The 19,183-nt window shown below is 46.2% G+C and overlaps 1 protein-coding gene across 2 annotated transcripts in view; it reads right to left on the bottom strand.

Annotated features, from left to right (window-relative positions):
• The window catches only part of DPP6 (dipeptidyl peptidase like 6), a 772,268-nt gene that overhangs the window by 231,980 nt on the left and 521,105 nt on the right, over positions 1-19,183 (bottom strand). For both annotated transcript variants that reach the window (XM_060021180.1, XM_060021181.1), the window contains exon 6: positions 11,750-11,802. In XM_060021180.1, the coding sequence (XP_059877163.1) occupies positions 11,750-11,802 (53 nt within the window). The remainder of the gene's footprint in view (positions 1-11,749; positions 11,803-19,183) is intronic.

The raw sequence follows: 19,183 nt of genomic DNA, 5'->3' as shown, positions 1-19,183 counted from the left end.
GGCACCAAGGTGACAAAGATGGAAAGTGGAATGAGGGTGGCTCCTGCCTGGAGTGACGGGTGAGTCTGGGCAGGGCAGTTTGGGTGAAATGGTTTCGAGCTGAGTGGACGGAGCCCGGGAGCCGGATGGTGTTCAGATGCCACAAGGTCAGCAGTAGGAAACTGCAGGGAGAGAAGCAAAGGAAAGATCCCGAGGGCTGCCTGTGGCCTGCAAGTAAGGGAGACAGACCAGGGGCCGGCAAGGGGTGGCAGCACCCTCCCTGGGGCCGTGTTCACGGGCTTCAGCAGGACGTCTGCTCTTAGCTGCAGTCCTGGTTCAGGAATTCTAGTTCTGACACCACTGATGCTTAAGTGTGAGGCTCACATCAGCCCTGACTTGAATTTTTTTCTCTCCTTACTTTCCACGTTGGGCCGTTTGTGCAGGGGGCCTGGGAGGAAGCCGTGTTTGTTAGCACTGCCCCAAAAGCCCGTCCAAGTGCTTGGAATGTCGATAGAAATGTACATCAGGGCCATGATGTGGTGAATCAAAGATGTGCAGAGAGATGGAAAAGCCTTGACCTTCTGTTCGTACTTGGGAACTGGTGTCCACATGTCTGAGTTCATGGACCAGGCTAACTGTCCACAGCGGCGGTCCACAACCTTTTTGGCACCAGGGACCAGTTTCATAGAAGACAATTCTTCCACTGACTGGGGGTGGGGGGCGGGTGGATGGTTCTGGCACATTACATTTACTGTGCACTTTATTTCCGTTATTATTACATTGTAATATATAATGAAATAAGTATACAGCTCACCGTAATGCTCACAGGAGGTGGCGCTCAGGTGGTAAAGCGAGCGGTGGGAAGCCGCTGTGCATACAGATGAAGCTCCGCTCGCTCACCTGCCGCTCCCCTCCTGCTGTGTGACCCGGTTCCTAACAGGCCACGGACTAGTGCCGGTCCGTGGCCCGGGGGTTGGGCATCCCTGCTCTACAGGGTTCTTGGGCCGCAGCCCTCCCCCTGCAGTGTGGGAACCTCCGTAGGCCTTGCTGGACGGAGAGAACACCGGGCTATACGGGAGGGTTGTTAGTTTCCGGTCCAGAGAGGCAGAAGCCTTACTGTTGTGTGACTGCTTAATCCAGGGGCCTCGGCCCTGCCAGTGCATCGACCTGCCCCTGAGTGTCCCACTGGCGGCAGGTGGTGCTGGCCGAGCTGAGTCCTGGGAGCCAAAAGCTTCACCTGAACAAACAGCTGTGTCATCTCCACCGAATGCTGTGCGATTCAGGCCTGGGAATCAGGCCTTCTCAATGAGGAAATGCCACAGCTTATGTTCTTTCGGCCATTGTGAGCAGCTTCAGAAATACTTACTAGTCCGGTACACAGCCTGGACAGGCTGTCCTTTGGAGGACCAGCGCTGTGGCCTGCCTCCTTCCCTGCTGTAGTCAAGACACAACAACAGAGCAGACAGGAGCGTCTGACACAGCCTACCATGCCCTTTGCTAGCCTAGACGGGAACCCGAAGGTCAGAGGCGGGTGTCTGCTGTACATATGCTGGATGCTGGGTGTGGGGCCTCTGCTCCCCGTCAGCCTTGAAGCAGCTGGCAGACGCAGTTCAGCGTCAAGCTGCTGGAACATGCACACTTTTGGACCGGGTCCTTCCGCCAACGAGAGGTGATTCTCAAAAAGAGACCCCTCCTCCTAAATCAGTCTGTCCAGGAGGTGAGTGATGCTTGGGGCTGGAGTCCTCCTAACCGCTCCTGAGGTTTGTGCCAGGGCCGCCCATGAACAGCCTCTTCAGGGAGTTTCCACCCTGCTCGCCACCTACTTCCCCAAGGACCTGTCATTTACAGAGCGCTGCAAAGGGAACGATTGTGGGGACCTGGCTGGAAGGGCCCCCTGAGTGCCCACGTCGGGCAGGAGAGGCACAGGCTCTGCCCTGGGCAGGAACCCCAGCACGCAAATCAGCCGGCCTCACGCAGGGACCAGGTGGAGGATGGGGTGGGGAGTTTACAAAGGGGGTCTGGACAGCCACCTTGGAGAGCAATCTGGCAGTTTCTTACCAAATTATACATTTACCGTACGGCCCAGCCATTCTACCTCTAGCTACTTCCCCAAGAAAAATGATAACGTGCCTATGAGAAATTCTGTATGCGAACATTCACAGCAGTCTCGCTCACAACAGCCCCAAGCTGGAAGCCACTCAAGTGTTACACGGCGAGAACACATGAGCAAACTAGTCTATCCACACTCACTGGACCACTCCTCAGCAGTAAAAGGAATGACCTACCTGCACCAGCAGCGACGTGGGTGAACCCTGAAAGCAGGCACGCTAACGAAGCAGCCACTCACCAGGACTACGTACACATGACTCCATATATAAGACGTTCTGGAAAAGGCAGAACTACAGGGCTGGACGCCAGGGGCACCCACAGTGGGTGGGGGATGGGCATGGCGGAATACTCTGGGGACATGGAAATGTTCCCTGTCTTGGTTGTGGAGGTGCTTCTATGATTGCACCCGTTAGTCAAAACATAATGAAAACTTCTCATTTAAAAAGTGTGAGTTCTACTATAAGTAAGTTATGCTGCAATGACGCTGTAGCTATATAGATGTGACCAGTGTATCCTTGTCTCTCTAGAGTCTAGATGACCGCCCATCCCACTGTCCTTGAGAGCTGCTTTTCTGGACAAGGCTGTCCTTGAGGTTTAATCTATGCGAATGTCACTGAAGTAAATAAGGCAGGGGGCTTTGTGTCCAGCCCCCGTACGGACCGCCTGGATCAGAGAGAAGGTGATGTGAAGACAGAACAAAACAGACTAGACAGCAAGCGACACACGTGGCCTTTCCACTCTCCATCCGTGGCTAGCATAGTCCTGACTCGTGGTGAGGGTGTGTGCCCATCATTTTGCAGCAGGAGTGGATGCACAGCACATGCTGCTGCAAGCATCTGGCAGGCTTGGCCTCCAGGGCAGTCTGCCACATGCACCAGCCTTTTCTCTTTAGGAAAAGGTCTGTGAACAAGAACAGAGCTGACCTCAGGGATGCAGACAGAGTCTTCTCAGGTGACTGACACTCAGGCCCAGTTGAAAGGGTTCAACATAGTTGCCTCTAATTTTGTGTGACTTAGAACTGGCCCTGTGATTCTTCAAGAGAAGCTGGTGAGCAAATGCACGAATCGGAATAGGCGGCTTCCGGGCTGAGCCCACTAGGTGGCGCTCACGTCAAACTCCAGCCCAGACACAGAATGAGCCTGAGTCCACTGTCCCATTCTGGGCATGAACTCAGAAGACAAAAGCGCAAGGCTGTATCTCATCTCCGCGGTGCAGACGGCAATGCTATTGAGCCTTTAATGCATATCATTAAATAAATCTCCAAGAACGCTGTTAACCTGCGACCTACCACTATTTCTCTGTCGAGAGGACAAGGAAATTAGTGTTTCTGGGGAAATGTTTGTCATTTTTTTCCAGAAATAGAAGGGTTATTTCTCAGCTCCGGATAAAGTCCTGGGGGTCACTTAGTGATGAGAGCAAGTGAAGAAGTGGGGTAGGACCAGCTGACCCCAGATATTCAAACTAGAAACACCAGTAACTTAAAAGAACTCTCATGAGGTCCCACCCTCTGAGACTCTGGTCTAACTGATTTGGGGTGGGTCCCAGGCTTGCATCTTATACTAGACAATATCATTTAATTAATTAACTAACTTCCTCAACTGTCAGCCAACATCTATGGACTCCCTCTTGCATTGGGAACAATTCAAGGATACGAACATACAAGTTTAGGCTCCACAAGGCGCCTGACAAAATGATGCATCATGCATATCTTCACCTCATTTCCAAACGGGTTTGTTTGCTTGCAAATCTTCAGATGTGGTAGCAAGTTTTTGAGGACAGCAAATGATTCAGTGGAAAAGAACCCCTTTGCATGTGGCTAGTGGCTTTTCTGCCGGTAGCTCAGACCTACGGGTGCAGCCTCTCCTGTGGTTATTCTTGGGCAGCCCTGTTCTCATCCTGAGCAACGGCCACCAGGGCCACAGACACAGGCCAAGCCCCTCCCAGCAAAACCCCTCTTTCTGACACCTGACACCTTAGAATTCAGGAGAGAAATGTGTCGGGCAGTAAATGCATATTGAAAACGCTTCTAAACATTCTGTTCAGAAACATTATATACCTACAACAAGGTAACTAGCAATCTAACGCAAGGATACATTACAGTGTGAAATGTGAGGCAGTCTTACTCCAGGGGTGCAGGAAGCTGCAGGGGGATTTTTACGGGAGGGGTTTTGATGTCGGGTCTTGAAGGAGCATAAGGAGTTGGACACCATGAGCAGGAAGTTTCTGGTGCGTGTGTGGAGGATGGGGTGAAGGTCGGGGAGAGCAAAGGCGGGAGGGCCTTCTGCGGGGGGCAATGCTGGCACAGGCCACCGATGCGGTCCTTGAGGCAAGCAGGTCTGGCACCTGGAAGGCATCACGGGCATCTCCACTCCCCTCCACCTCCACTCTGACGCGTCGATCACGGCATCCTTCCCCACAGAGCCCAGGCATAGCTCTAGACCACCTTTAAACTCAGCGCTCCAGGAAGCCATCAGAACTGATCAGAGCTGGCACTGAGGATGAGATTTATTTTCTGTCTAAAGGCAGGGAAATTGCGGGGAGGGAGATTAATTAGATTTGGTTGTATAATGGAAGGTCTTGTTTCCACCATGAAAAAAGCCCGTAGTGCATTCTGCACTCCAAAATAGGCACTTAAATACACCATCTCGTTATCCTACAGTACTTCATAACCTTTACATGAACCCTATCAGTCAGGCATTTTATTTCCATCATATGTGCGGAGTAATAGTGCCGAGAGAAGCAAAGAAACTTTTCCATGATTACACAGGTAGAAAGGCTGACTGGGAATTTATTCCCAGATAGATTTGACTTTAAAGTGCATGTTATTTTGATAGTGCTTGCTAACAGTTTGGATTTCAGGGGAGGAAGGGAGAGATGGAGGGTGGCCTGGAGGGGAAGGGAGCAGGAGAGGCGGAAGCAGCTAAGACCAAGTCCTACAGGAGAGCTCGGAGCTGTCCACAGTTCTGAAATATTGTGAAAGCCAATTGCAGCAGGACTCTCCCTGCCGGATGCCATGGTAGACACGTAAAATGCCATTCTAAGAACTCTTTCTCCTACATTTTGGCTTCATGTTGGCACCTCCTCAGGGTATACAAGCAATCCTATTCATGCAACTTCCGGCAGCTCTGCAGAGCAAAGTGTGTCTGAGTGGAAGGTCCAGTGCAGGGTCCTGGGAAGGAGATGTGGAGACACACACTGCTGGGATTCTCCCCCCTGCCCTCATGAACTCACTGCTTTCAATATTCTCATGCATCAGGCTCAACTCACACAGGCACAGGCTGCCACAGATTTAATTAGAGGGACATGGAGTATAAACCCTTGGCATCTGTCTTCATTTTCCAAGTGAACACCAGATGCCCATAACCCCAATCATGTGGTCTCTACACTGAGCCTTCACTGCTCCCCACCGGGTCTCCTAATTGGCTCCATGTTCCTGTTCATCCCTTTCCTTCTCTCTACACACATGCATAAAACTAATCCACGCCTGCCACCTTCACCACGTCTCTCTTCTGCTCGGTGTTCAGTGTGTTCTTATTGGAAAGACCCATCACACCGGGGTGGGGTTTAGGTCTTCCACACGTCAGGCTCACCCTAAACCCACCCAACCCTATCTCTCCCCATGCAGAGCCCCATGAGAACAGCTCTGCTCAGGCCTGGCCTGGCACCCCACTAACTCCAGGAAGATGCTGGCTCATGGAAAAGGTCAAGCCTGTTTAATGATTTACCCGACCTGGAACATCTCCTCTCTGTCTCCATCTATTAGACCAAACCAAACCAAACAAAACAAAACTTACTCAATTATAAGGCTCCACTCAAGCCAGACTTCCTTTCTGAGATCCTTTATGACATCTCTTCTTTTGTGTTCAGTGTCTAAAATACCCATTTGTGGCACTTAATTTTATATTGTTATATAAGTCTGTGTCTTTCCTCTTCAACAAGATTTTAAACTTCTGAAGGATAGCAACTGTGCTTTTGTTGCTCAATACAGCATTTCAATAAATGTTTGTTGACTTATATTGTCTTTTCGGCTTCCACTGGAGGCAAAATAAGAAAGTCTTAAAAATTAATTGCAGTAAGTCAGATTCAGATGAGATAAACAGAACTTATTGAGCATTGAGAACTGTAGATAGTTGAAGCTATAGACATCTCTTTTAAGAGAGAAATTAAAATCACATGCGCAGGACTTCCCTGGTGGCACAGTGGTTAAGAATCCGCCTGCCAATGCAGGGGACATGGGTTCGAGCCCTGGTCCAGGAAGATCCCACATGCTGTGGAGCAACTAAGCCCATGCACCACAACTACTGAGCCCACGTACCACAACTACTGACGCCTGCGCGCCTAGAGCCCGTGCTCCACAACAAGAGAAGTCACCACAATGAGAAGCCCGTGCACCGCAACAAAGAGTACTTACTTTGCAACTTACTGCAACTACAGAAAGCCTGCGTGCAGCAACAAAGACCCAACGCAGCCAATAAATTAATTAATTAATTTTAAAAAAATCACATGGGCATTAAAATCACCTGAGTGTCACAGAACAAGTCTTAGCTTTGAAAAATTATTAAAGGGAATTTTATTATTGTAGGGGTTATATCATTCCTCTCCTTGTAACAGAAAGGATTTGAGCTGGCTAGAAAGTCTAAAAAAATTTAATTACAAGACTATAAATATATATTGGGGATATATTACAATATGAAGAATAACATTCCCAGGCATTCACTAGAAGCAAAATTCTCTGCTGTGCACTTTGCATGTATCATTCCACTTAATTCTTATAATGTACCTATGAGGTGAGCACTATTATTAACATCTTAAAAATATGGAAACTAAGATCTGTAGAAGTACAGCAACTATCCAGGTCAAGAGCACAGCCAAGAGTCAGTTGCAGACTGGGATTCACATTAAGGTCTATGGGACCACAGGGCTTCAGTTCTTAACTCCTGTGTCATGATATCAGGCAAGGTACTGGGGCATTGTGCTATGTTGTCAACCTAGATTTCTATTTTCTAAATAAATAGAATGCTCTTCTGCATCCCAGCCTATAATGTTAGAGAGTAACCCTGGGCAGAAGGAATCTATGTCTCAGTTTATTATTTTCACAGATGCAGAATGTGACTTCATAAGTCAACCAGAGTTCCAAAGGAATACAATTCTGTACAATTTGTTTGGTACAGGTAAATAAGCAAGGTTAGGGCAACAATATCCACAGAGGATGGCCTGACATGTAAACAAAATGCCTCTGAATACTTCTCAGTTTCTGTTCTATTATTGCTCTGCTTGCCAAACTCCAAAATGCCAATGCTACATAACTACGGGGTATACCAAATTTTTCTTAAAATTGATTTCTGTTATAGAAGGATTGATTTTCTCTAGCCCATATGATTTTCAGAATGATCTTAAAAGATACAAGAAATTATAATTATATAGAAATATAATTTTTCTAAAAAAAAGCACTCAAGCCAATGGGAAAACTAATCCAAAAAAGAGTCATGTCAGGAAAATGTCAAGAAACAGCCAAGTCTACCAAAAACTGCTATGAAAACACACAATGGACCCTTAACAGAGAACATTTAGCTGGTTATAATCTCTATTATGAAAGATTGCTTTATTTTGTTGACATTCTGATATAAAGACTTAGTGAAACACTTTATGTTAAAAATAATAGCTTTGGGCTTCCCTGGTGGCGCAGTGGTTGAGAGTCTGCCTGCCGATGCAGGGGACACAGGTTTGTGCCCCGGTCCAGGAAGATCCCACATGTCGCGGAGTGGCTGGGCCCGTGAGCCATGGCCGCTGAGCCTGCGTGTCCGGAGCCTGTGCTCCGCAATGGGAGAGGCCACAACAGTGAGAGGCCCACGTACCGCAAAAAACAAACAAACAAACAAATAAAATAGCTTTAATTCTGGCTTAATAAACAAATTTGCGTAAAAGACATGTCCTTTAAGAATACAATTTTTGAAAATTTAGTATGTGAAAGTCAAATGCACCTACACTTAGGTTCTAGATCTCTTGACTAAATGAAAATTCAGTTGGCTTGGCATTCTCATTATAACCCAAGCCATTACATGCACACGGGGTTCTAGTGGGCTCCAGCTGCAGAGGTCACAACTGGAGGAGAAGGAATTTAAACACAGGACACGAAGGCCTCTTTATGGCTCGTGGAAGAGACAGAAAAGAGGATACCCCCTTCCCAGATTCTTCTATCACTGGCAAAAGGAAGGAAACCAGAGTTTAGAGGGTACTTAAAAATTAATTTGATCCTTCTCTGTGATTGGTTGGAAAGTCTGAAGCCAAGGGGAAAAAAAAAACTATAAAGGACAAATAATCCCATCCTGCATACTGAATGGCCTCTGGCTGGAAGAGAGGAATTGAGGGGAGAGAGGGATGAAAGGAGAGGTGAGAATTTGAGAACAAGATACAGATCTGTGACTCCAGAAGTATCAGGAGAAGCTCTCAGATTTTTGGTCCTATGAGTAACGTAAATTTAAATATTTTAATAGAGATAGTTTTATTTTAAAAAGACAATTGTGCTTTCCTTGATACCCCAAACCCAGCTACGGGCTGTGTTCTCCCCCTGCCAGCTGGTGGAGCTCTGGCACAACTGACTGAGCTCAACAAGCCTCTTTTGGAGGCTGAAGCTGCAAAAGCTCGAAGCCTAACGTCCCATCCAGTTTGGAAATCCACTGTCTCATTAATACAAATAAGATTTTGACAATATTTGAAATTAATTAATTCATTTATTTTGCATAAACGGTTGAGCAATGCCATTTTTGGAGAAGCTGTCAGTTTATGTGGTGATGAGATGAACCATAGACATCCTCATCCACCAGAGACTGTTTCCCATAAATGTAACAAGTAATCTGCTACATCTTTCAATCTTATGAGAGTCCTTATGTAACTAAGCAGGACCATATGGGGGCTCCCCGGAACAGACCCCTCACCCCATGCCTTCTGCCTGCCTCTTGTCTGTAGAAAACCTGTAGCATACCTAGGCTTTCTGCAAGTTCCAACAAGTAAATTTAATCAGAGAAGTGAGAAAAGGCAGAAAGAAAGGAAAACAGTCAAACAGACAAAATAATAATAGTTTAGCCATTAAACAAAGTCAAGGACCTTCAGTTCCTCCTCAAGGGCTGTAGATAATATTCTGAGCCATGCCCTTTGAGCTGTTTTGCAGATACTGAAACCCCCACCAGGTGGAAGAAGTTAACTGCACGCTGTCCACAAGCACATAGACCACAGACCAGTTGGAACCAGAGGACTGATGATGTTGACTCCCAATTACCTCACCACCAACCAATCAGAAGAAGGTCCACGAGCTGATCACACACTCCACAACCCCCCTCTCTCATCCTGTTATTAAAAACCTTTTCCTGAAGCTTTGGGGAGTTTGGGCCTTTTAAGCACTAGCTACCTGGACTCCTTGCTTGGTGCCTGCAGTAAACACTGCACTTTCCTGCACCACAACCTGGGGTCAGTAGATTGGCTTTACTGTGTGTGGGCGAGCGGACCCAAGTTTGGTTCGGTAATACTTAGAAAAGCAATAACTTAGGGCTTCCCTGGTGGCACAGTGGTTGAGAGTCCGCCTGCCGATGCAGGGGATGCGGGTTCGTGCCCTGGTCCAGGAAGATCCCACATGCCGCAGAGCGGCTGGGCCCGTGAGCCATGGCCGCTGAGCCTGCGCTCCGCAACGGGAGAGGCCACAACAGTGAGAGGCCCGCGTACCGCAAAAAAAAAAAAAAAAAAGCAATAAATTAGCACCACTAAAAATCTGATATTTACAGCTGTAATTTTACCCAAGGCAGTTGTTCTGATGGCACAGGATTGAGAGCGAGCCAGGCCATGCTGGATTCCAGCTCTCCTGGGCACCAGCTATGAGATGACAGAGTTCTCACTGTGAAAGGCGGAGAAGAATGCTTTTTTGCAGTACTGATGTGCTAGGGTGGGCGCACTTAAGACTCATTCAATACATGACGGCAATTATTATTACTATGATTATTTAAAAAATACCAAAAGCAGCTCACTCTTCATTGGCATCCTCTATGGAGGGGTCATCATCCTCATCGTGAGCACTGAAACCAAGGCTTCAGCCACACCATCTTGTCCTTCGGTTTGTGGCTGGTTTGGCAAACTCTTGTGCCAGGTCCTCAGAACCTATTTCTCTTAAATTCTAACTGATGCAGTAAAATCTTTACACCATGTGTCAAGCACAAAATGCTTTTCAGGTTTTGAGTTTTACAAATTTATATAAGATGAAATGAAATATCCATCATCTACAATAAATTCTATTGTTCCCAGAAGGGGTAGATAAATCTCAAGGCATAATTATACTCCTGCCTGCCGTGACCCTGGAAGATGCATGTCTGCTTGAAAAATAATAGAATAATTCGTCCTTAGTGAAAAACATTTGAGTTTCTATTTGAACTGTGCTTTTTTTTTAAAAAAAAAAAACACCTATGGATACTTTGTTTTCACTACGGGGGTCATCTTCAGTTTCTCGGGGCTTGATTTTTCTAATAGTCTAATGGAAACGATTAATCACATTTGGCCGCATGTCTACATGTATCTTTCATTTATCAAGTGAAATTATTTTCCCCATGTTGTTTTTCCAAGGATATGCTCATATTCTACCTAAACTTAGTAGAAAACAGACAGCAGCAGTTGTGAAACACAGATGCTGTGATTAATGCTCTCTATGGAACAATACTTTTTAGCAACTCCTGCTGTTTGTTTAAATTTGCTTAGGAAAATTAGGATGCCTCCCCGTAAATAGTCACAGGAATTTACACAACATTGCCAGTAGCACAATCCCATTTCTTTGAACATTTCCTGAGCACTTCACCTTTCCGAACAAAAAGTGAGAGAAACCGTGGAGGGTATGAAGGAGAAGGAAAAGGTGGGAACAAGAACACAGGCAGGGGTGAGGGTGGAGGGGTTGTAGGTGGGTGGGGGAGGGGAGGAAGAAGGAGGAAGGAGGAAGAGGAGGGGAGAGAAAGAAAGAATAAAAATGGAAGCAGTAAAAGCCATCCCTGCCACACTCTCCTTGCTCTGCAACTGGTTTTCCCCTTGCCCACTCAACAAATGGCTTCACCAAACTTCAATCATGTCTTAACATAACACGTCCGGACTCCAAAGATGAGCTCCTGATAACGCACTCCACGCTGTGTGCGGCTGTGTCTACCCAGAACTGAAAACTCAGCAAAATCACGCTTGCACTCATGTCTTTCCTCCCCACTCACACTTTTGGGTCCCAAATGTTGCATTTTTGAGAAACAAGATGAGCTTAGGGGTGCTGCCCTCTCTATTATGTATATAAAACCAGGAACCTTCCTGGGAGTCCTGGGTCGAATCACCATGCCCTAGAGGGGCCACAGCTGATTACAAAGTGGGGCTGGGAAGGGGGAATCTTCCTCTGCAAACCTGGGAACCAGAGCAGGAAGTGGTGGAGCTGTTCCAGGAAGGGGGGCTTCACAAATGGGCAAGAAACTGGACTCAAGTGACCTCCTCGGCCCTGGAGGCATCACGGAGGTCCCACAGCATGGGGACACTTTGCTGTCAAGAAATAAGGTGCCTCATTTCCTGCCCTAAGAATTAAGCAACTAATCAGCGCTCTGCTTTGCGCTTTGTTTTGCAGATTTCGCGTTAAAAGAAAATGAAAGAACAATCTTACCCATGAGGAATTTTGCTCAGGACATAATATCCAGTATAGGAGTGTTGATATATCTGAAACAGACAAAAAAACACAAGAAACAATAAAACAAGCGTTGAGACAATGGTTGTGATTATGATATTTTTCAAATTGCTGTGACTCCTAATAAACAGCCCTGGACCAAAAGTAGTCAGTCCAGAGACCTGGCGGCAAAGTCTTTTATTTACTCAGGAAGTTAATTTGCATACCCTGTTTGTTTTATTTTCACATTTGCATGTAGTTTACCAGGCAGCCAGAGGCTAGATGTCATCTCCATGACTACCTGGCTTGTGATTAAATCAGGGGCAGAGACTTCCAGCTCAACTAAATGTAGCACAGAACTAAGAGGACACTACTCACTGGAGGCTGCCTGACAGCCAGCTGGATCCTGAAACTGTAAGACCCACGCACTGCTGTAAACTATGGCCGATTCTACTGTGAATCCTCGGTGACTATCGAAGCCAAGATAGGCTTCACTGGGCAAACTCCTGCCCCCTTGGACAATTTGATGTGCAGGTTTTAGCTTCACGGAATGGTCAATAAACTAAGAACTCATTGCAAGGGGAGCATGGCTTTCAAAACTAAGGTAACAACAAAACAGCATTTCCAAACTCCTGTAACCCCCAAATCTCAGCTGTCCCTCTTAAACTCTTGAACCCAGGAGAATACTCCCCAACCCATAAATGCAGTGACTACAATGCGAGGGATACCCCCAAAGAAGGGAGAACGTGGTCTCCATCCTCTCCAGCTTTCTGGATAGAGGCCCTCCCCAGGGTGTGGAATGTGATGGGTTACCCCACTGGGTTGAAGTGAGAACCGTACACTTCACTTTCTTTCCTCTACCTGTGGAACTTTGGAGAGCTGGCACCCTGTGTGGGCAAATGTTCAGGGACTAGCATTTTAAAAGCAGCTCTCTACAGGTAACAGGTGAGGGACATGCAGCTGAGTAAGACAGATCTACTGTAGAGCACGTGTAATATGCATGCATTTGGAACTGATGATGGAAGTGAATCTTCAAAGGAAAAATGGGTAGGATTTGCTAATACCTCTGACCCCCCATCTAGTCTGGGCCCCAAGATTAATTTCTAGGAAGTCACAGTGGATCAGTTATTTGGAGAAAATAAACAACAGCACTTAAGTCCCAATGACATTTTGCTTGCAGTGATGTCAAGACTCCTGAACCAGACACATGGGGCCTGGGGTGACCCGCTGGATGGCAGGAGATGGGAATCTGACTGGGGAGTTACTTTAAATACTGGTTTAATTATGAAGAAATAACCTCTAAGGAACAAAACCGTGAAGAAGAACTTCACAGAGCTGCCATGGCGATCTGGGCGGGGCCAGAGGACCCTAACTGCTGTTTCTGAAGTGCTGCCCAGTGATGCTCCCCCAGGAGAAGAAGGAAAGGCCTGTGGACCAGCCCCTGTGTCCTGAGCAGACTGATGCTCAGAGAGCCCCTCCGAGGTCCTGGAGCTTTGACTGAACGCTGCCTCTGTGAGCAGACGCTGGAGCAGAAGCTGGGTGGATCCGTCCCACCTCTCCACGGTTATGGCACCGGGTGCTGTGCTGTGTAGCGTTTCCGACCTCTCCTTCCAACACGTGTCTTTTCATACTATGTGTCTCACTTTATTTTCACAGTAACCCCAGGAAGGCAAAAGATTACCTTTGCTTGTTAAGATAGGAAGCTGAGGTGCAGAAAGGGTAGAGGAGGGTGGAGGAAAGGCAAAGGGGATGGGAGGAGGGGAGGCACAGGGGAGGGGCAGAGGAGGGAGGGTGGACCCTAATTCCGTACGCTTGAGTGCCGGGGGACTTAGTGACACAAACAAATAGAATGTGACAGAAATGATGGTCCTAGGCTTCTGAGAGCGGGTTATAAAAGGTAGTGTGGCCACCTCCTAGCTCCCTTTCAGATCACTTGCTCTGGGGGAGGTTGGCCACCATGGTGTGAGGACACTCGAGCAGCCCTGTGAGGAGGTCTATGTGGTGGGGGGCCGAGGTTCTTCCCCATTCGATCACCAACATCCAGCAAGGAACTCAGGGAGCTTGGAAGTGGATTCCTCACCAGCAGTCAAGGCTTCAGATGATGCAGCCCTGGCTGATAACCTCACGAGAGAACGTGAGCCAGAGATGCTCAGATAAGATGGTCCTGAATTCCTGACCCACAGTAATCACGAGATAATGTTGGTTATCTTAAGCCACTAAGTTTTGGATAGTTTCTTACACAGCAATAGGTAAATAACATATCTAGTTTAAATCCAAAGAAAAAAGATAGCTAATAAATCAGATGTGAGTACACTGAGTTACTGGGTTCCCTCCCTAAAAACTTTCAGCAACTTCTGAAACAAATATACAAATTCCTTATCGAAAGAGTGTCAGTGCAGAAGAAGTGAGGGGCTGGTGGGGGGCCATTATAGGCAAAAACACTTGGAGGAAGCCTTTGAAATGACCGCAGAGAACAGTCCAAAGCACCAAAGGTGACGGTGGTGGTGATGCTGGTGTTGAGAATGGCTAGCATTCTGAAGCACATACTATGTACTAGGTAGCATGGCAACTCCTTAGCATACATGAATTCATTCAATCTGTATGAGGAAGGTATTAGTATTCCATTTTTAGGATAGGAGAATTGAGTCAAACGCAAGCAGGATTTGGCCTGAGGTCTGTTTCTCTCTAAGCACATACTGGAAATTGCCTGAACAAGGGGTATAGCTCTTAATTCTCAAGTTACAAATCCAAGTTGATTGTTGTCAACTGAAAAATCCAGAATACCAACAGACGTAATAAACACGCAAAGTAAGGACATGTGCTGTCTTTCTTGGTCTTAATCTGGAAACAGTGATTTCAATTCATTCTCTGGTTATGACATTCCCAAACCCCTAGACTTATATCTTTGCATACCTCTTTAAATATACCTGCAAATGACCCTGAAATTCAGCTTTGTGACTATCTTCTGAGTGGAAGCAATGAGAATAAGGAAGACAGAATTAAAATAACCTTATAAGGGCAATGGTAAGAAGAAGATGAGAGAGAACTACCCCTTTACAATTCTATGTCTGTACTGTCAGGCAAAAAGAAAAAAGACGGCATATATGGATGGGAAATGTAACAGAATATCTGGAAAACTAAATCACTAATTAGAAAAATTCAAACAAAATGAAAGAGAGTCAGGAAGTAGAGACTGGATCTGCCAACTATGTATGGGACAGAAGCATTCCAGAGTAAACTGTTAATGCAAATGGAAAGCCTTTAACATGAAAGTGCAATTATGACTCAGTGCTACTCAAAAAAATGGGGAAGTGGGAGGAAGATGCAAGGATTTTCTCATTGCTCCAAGATGAAACAATCAAATACCATTCTCTTCCACAAAATATTCCCTCAACCTGGAGCCCAAAGAACCCCAGGCACAAAGAAAACAACTTTGAAAGCGGACAAATTTCAAGAGTTTCATTTGCACGATGGCTTACCTCAAAACGCATTAACAATAAACTATATATCTCACTGAAAGAATTTGTTCCTTGGAGAAATAAAAGTCTTTCTTTTTTTTTTTTTGTGGTCTCTATCTCTTGTATTTATGCTTCTTTCTTTAAAACAGACTCTAAATACTTCCGATCATGGAAAAAAGTACAAAGAGTTGGAAGTTGGTAAGACTGCATTGTTATTTTTCTGTGAGTGGACTTTTAGAAGTTCATGAGTATAAGTTACTTCGGTTTCTTCCCACAGCAACAAATTGCTCTTGGAAAATGAATGCATGAAAACCTGTTACCCAAAATACCATTCACAAGATGGGAAGAAAATTTCAGCACAGTATTTTTTAAAATATATCATGCAACATAGTTGATACTGACATTCAATAATTGGGAAAAAATAACCAGTGAAGGGCTTGTCTTGGGCTAAAGTCATATTTAGTCTGCTTCTAATATTTCTGAAACATCACTCTGCCCACAGCTTTCTTTCTGATCCTCTCCCTTCATCACCCCCTGAGCCATACTTTTGATTTCTCTCCGGTCTTTCCTACCTCAGCCCCATCACGCATACTAACCCAGACTCACTTTACATCTTCTTCCTCTATGAAACCTTCCACTCTTGTAGTTTTAAACTATGATTATCTGATATTGGTAATTTCACAGATCTATGTCCTCAACTGTAGACCAGTGTACCAGATTCCCCCCTCGACATCTCCATCTTATGTCTCACAGGCACCCCAAACTCAATATTCTCCAAGTTATCTCTTATCTACCCTTAAAACCTAGTTCTCCTTTGATACTTCCTATCCCAGTCGGTGGCTCCCTCATCCCCTCAGTAATCTGAGCTGAAAACCTAGTTTTTCCTGACTCCAATCTTTGCCTCCTTCCTCCTCTGGCTCAATTCAATCTATCTCCAAATTGTACCAGATTAACTTCTTAAGTCCTTCTCAAATCTATCACCCACTCGTCATCCCTATGGCAAGCACCTTCCTTCAGGCCTCCCTCCATCCTTCCTCTCCGGGACTAACCTCTGAGATCTTGACCCCATCCCTTCCTGATACCTGTTGAACTTTATCAACTCCTCTACCACGAAATACGTGCCTTATATTTTTCATCACTCCCTCTCCTTGTTCCGTCTCCCGAATCTGTAGAATTCAAATCTCCCACATTAAAAAATCCTTGGTCGTTCTCCCTGCCACCCCTCCGACTCCTTCTTCTTTGAAACTATCGTGGCACTTCATAAGGAACGCCTACACTGCTTCACTTTCTATCACTTTGAACCCACTGCATTATCCTCCCGACGTCCTCAAAGCGCCACCTCCAGGCGGATGTCCCGCTGCCGTACACATGATATCTTCCTAATGTCCAGCGCACTCGCTCTCTCTGCGGTACGTGATAAAGGTGACAGGAATCCTTCTCCCTTCTTCACTCCATGGCGGGTCACTGCTTTCGATCTCCTCTTGCCTTCCTCCTTCCAGCCTCTTTGCCTTTCCTTTCTGCTGTGCAGACCCCTTGAATGGACGCAGGCACCAACCTGCCACTCTTGGGGGTTTCCCTTGTCGGTCTACACCCTTGGTCTGGAAGAGCACATTCATTTCTGCTTTCTGTGAGGCTTCTTACTGAATTCATATTTTTATACTTGGTCCATCTTCTGAGTTCTAGACTCATATCTTCAGCTTGTGTCAGGGCTTTCAGCATAGATGCTTTTACCCAAAACTTTTACACCACATTCAATATTTTGAAAACCAAATAAACTCTTTTCCTCCTAAATAACTCTCTTTGATGTACTTCCATTTACCTGGTCTCTCGGTAGAAACATACTGGAATTAGCGCCAACCATTTCTATTCCTTCCTTTCCTTACTGTCCATGTACAACTGGTTTCCGAATTTCACTGGACTTGGTAACTTTGGAATGAATCTTAAATTCAGAGCGCATTTTCCATCCCCAGTAACACTGCCCTAGTTTGGGACGCCTAAGTGGCCCCAGTGACCTTCCAGCTGCCCCGCCAGCGCTCCTCCCCTCCTGCCCAAGGCCTCGGCCAGTCCCTGCTTCCCGGCCAGTCGGGAGCAGTGTGGGGGGTGTGGCGGTTCGGGACAGGTCTGGAGCAGGACACGCCTACTCCCGTGGAGCCACTACTATTCTTATACAGTCTTAGAGGAAGACACAGGGTCAGTTCTCAGCCTGCTGATCGCCGAGGGGTGAACTCAGGAAAATTACTTAACCTCTGAGCCTGAGTGTTAGAGCTGTGAGTATTTGTTCAGGAAATTTAAACCACGAGAAAGGAACCAAGAATGCTCTCGTTTAAATTTTAAGGAGAATTATACGATCGAGTGACTAGCATTATGCAGAATCCATGAAACTTTTTTTTTCTCTGCTCTTTTGGGCTGTAAGAAAACAGGAATTCCACTGAGAATGCAGAGTTGGAGCTGACCTATTTCAGGGGCTGGGAGAGGTAGGAAAACAACTGAGATTTTGCCCTGGTGCCTGGTCAGCACAATCTCTCTATTCTTTAGTGTTCCAATAGCAAGATGGATGGTCCCCTGAGGTGGTAAGCCCCCCAGCACTGACAGAATTCAAGCAGAGGCTGGACAGCCGCTGTGAGGAGTGCAGCTAGAATGGGTGTGAAACGGAGCAGGACACTATGGTCCTTGCCCTCCCGTGTCCACCGCCTGCCTTTCATCTGTGGAAACACTTTAGCCAAAGAATAAGTTTAATCAGAGAAATGAGAAAATGCAGAAACAACAGAAAAAAGTCAAAAGAGATCAAATCATAATAGTCAGTAAGCAAAGTCAAGGACCTTTAGTTCCTCCTCAAGGGCTATAGGTAATATTCTGAGCCCTGTCCTGTGAGCTGTCTTACAGATACTGAAACCCACCAGGTGGGAGAAGTTAACTACATGATGACCAGACGTAGCCATGACATAAGCTGCCACAATTCTGAGAACTGGCCTCAAGGAAATGGGAACAAACCGACCCTGGAACTGAAGACTAGCTGTACTTAAAACAATCAAGGTGACGCTGGTCAGACCACCGCAGGACCGATCTCAATATGATGGTCAGAGCTGACTGCGCTGCTGCTGCATGTAGCCCCCTCCCTCGGCCTATAAAAGCTCTTGGCCCCTGCCTGTCAGCGGCGAGGGTGGGGAGCTGGCCTTTGGACAGAAGTCCGCCCTCTCCTCCACCCCCGCCCCGGCTGCCGGCCTCCAAACTAAAGCAAACTTCCCTCTCCACCAACCTGGCCTCTTTAATGGCTTTTAAGTGGCGAGCAGCCGGATCCCACTTTCGGTTACAGGTGTGACCATCCCAAAGCAGATGCTCCGGGGCACATGCCTATCCCTTTCCTATTTGATCCTATATTATATTTATAGAGGAAATTAAACATATCAGAGGGTGCAGATGAGCTCAGAGTAAGAGTCTCCCAAGTTAGGATCAAGGACACATGGATGGAATACGTGGTTAAAGAAATAAGATATGGTAACGTGATGTGAATAGAGGCTAAAAGTACTGGCAAATATTAACACAGGAAAAAGATCGAAAGTGAGATTTGGAAACCGAACGGTAAAAAAAAGAAGAAAAATTATCTGCACGAGATGCACGCTGATGAGTGAAAAAAATAGAAACCTGAAGGGAAAAAATAAAAACTCTAAAAGAAGTTGGAAAATGTGAGATTTCTGGGCTTTAAAATTGGAGAAAATAAAGTGTTTACCCAGAGGGTCTATCTCCTCACAGTTTTAAAAGTTCTATTTCCCAAAGAGAAGGAAATTCCATTAGGTTCTAGCTGGCAATACCCAGCTCTACTGAGAATTCACACACAGCCAGTCCCCCAGGAGAAAGCGAGCAATCTGTCTCCCAAGCCCAAGCCGAGGTTTCACGGACCATGACAGATGCTTCATGAGTCATGCACTGTTCGTGTTCCTTTTGTAACATTTTGTAAATGTTCCCTCAAAACCCTTTT

The sequence above is a fragment of the Delphinus delphis genome, chromosome 9 (genome assembly GCF_949987515.2).
Source record: "Delphinus delphis chromosome 9, mDelDel1.2, whole genome shotgun sequence".
Classification (NCBI taxonomy): domain Eukaryota; kingdom Metazoa; phylum Chordata; class Mammalia; order Artiodactyla; family Delphinidae; genus Delphinus; species Delphinus delphis.
Note: the sequence above shows the minus strand (reverse complement) of the source record. Positions and strands in the feature narration are given on the sequence as shown.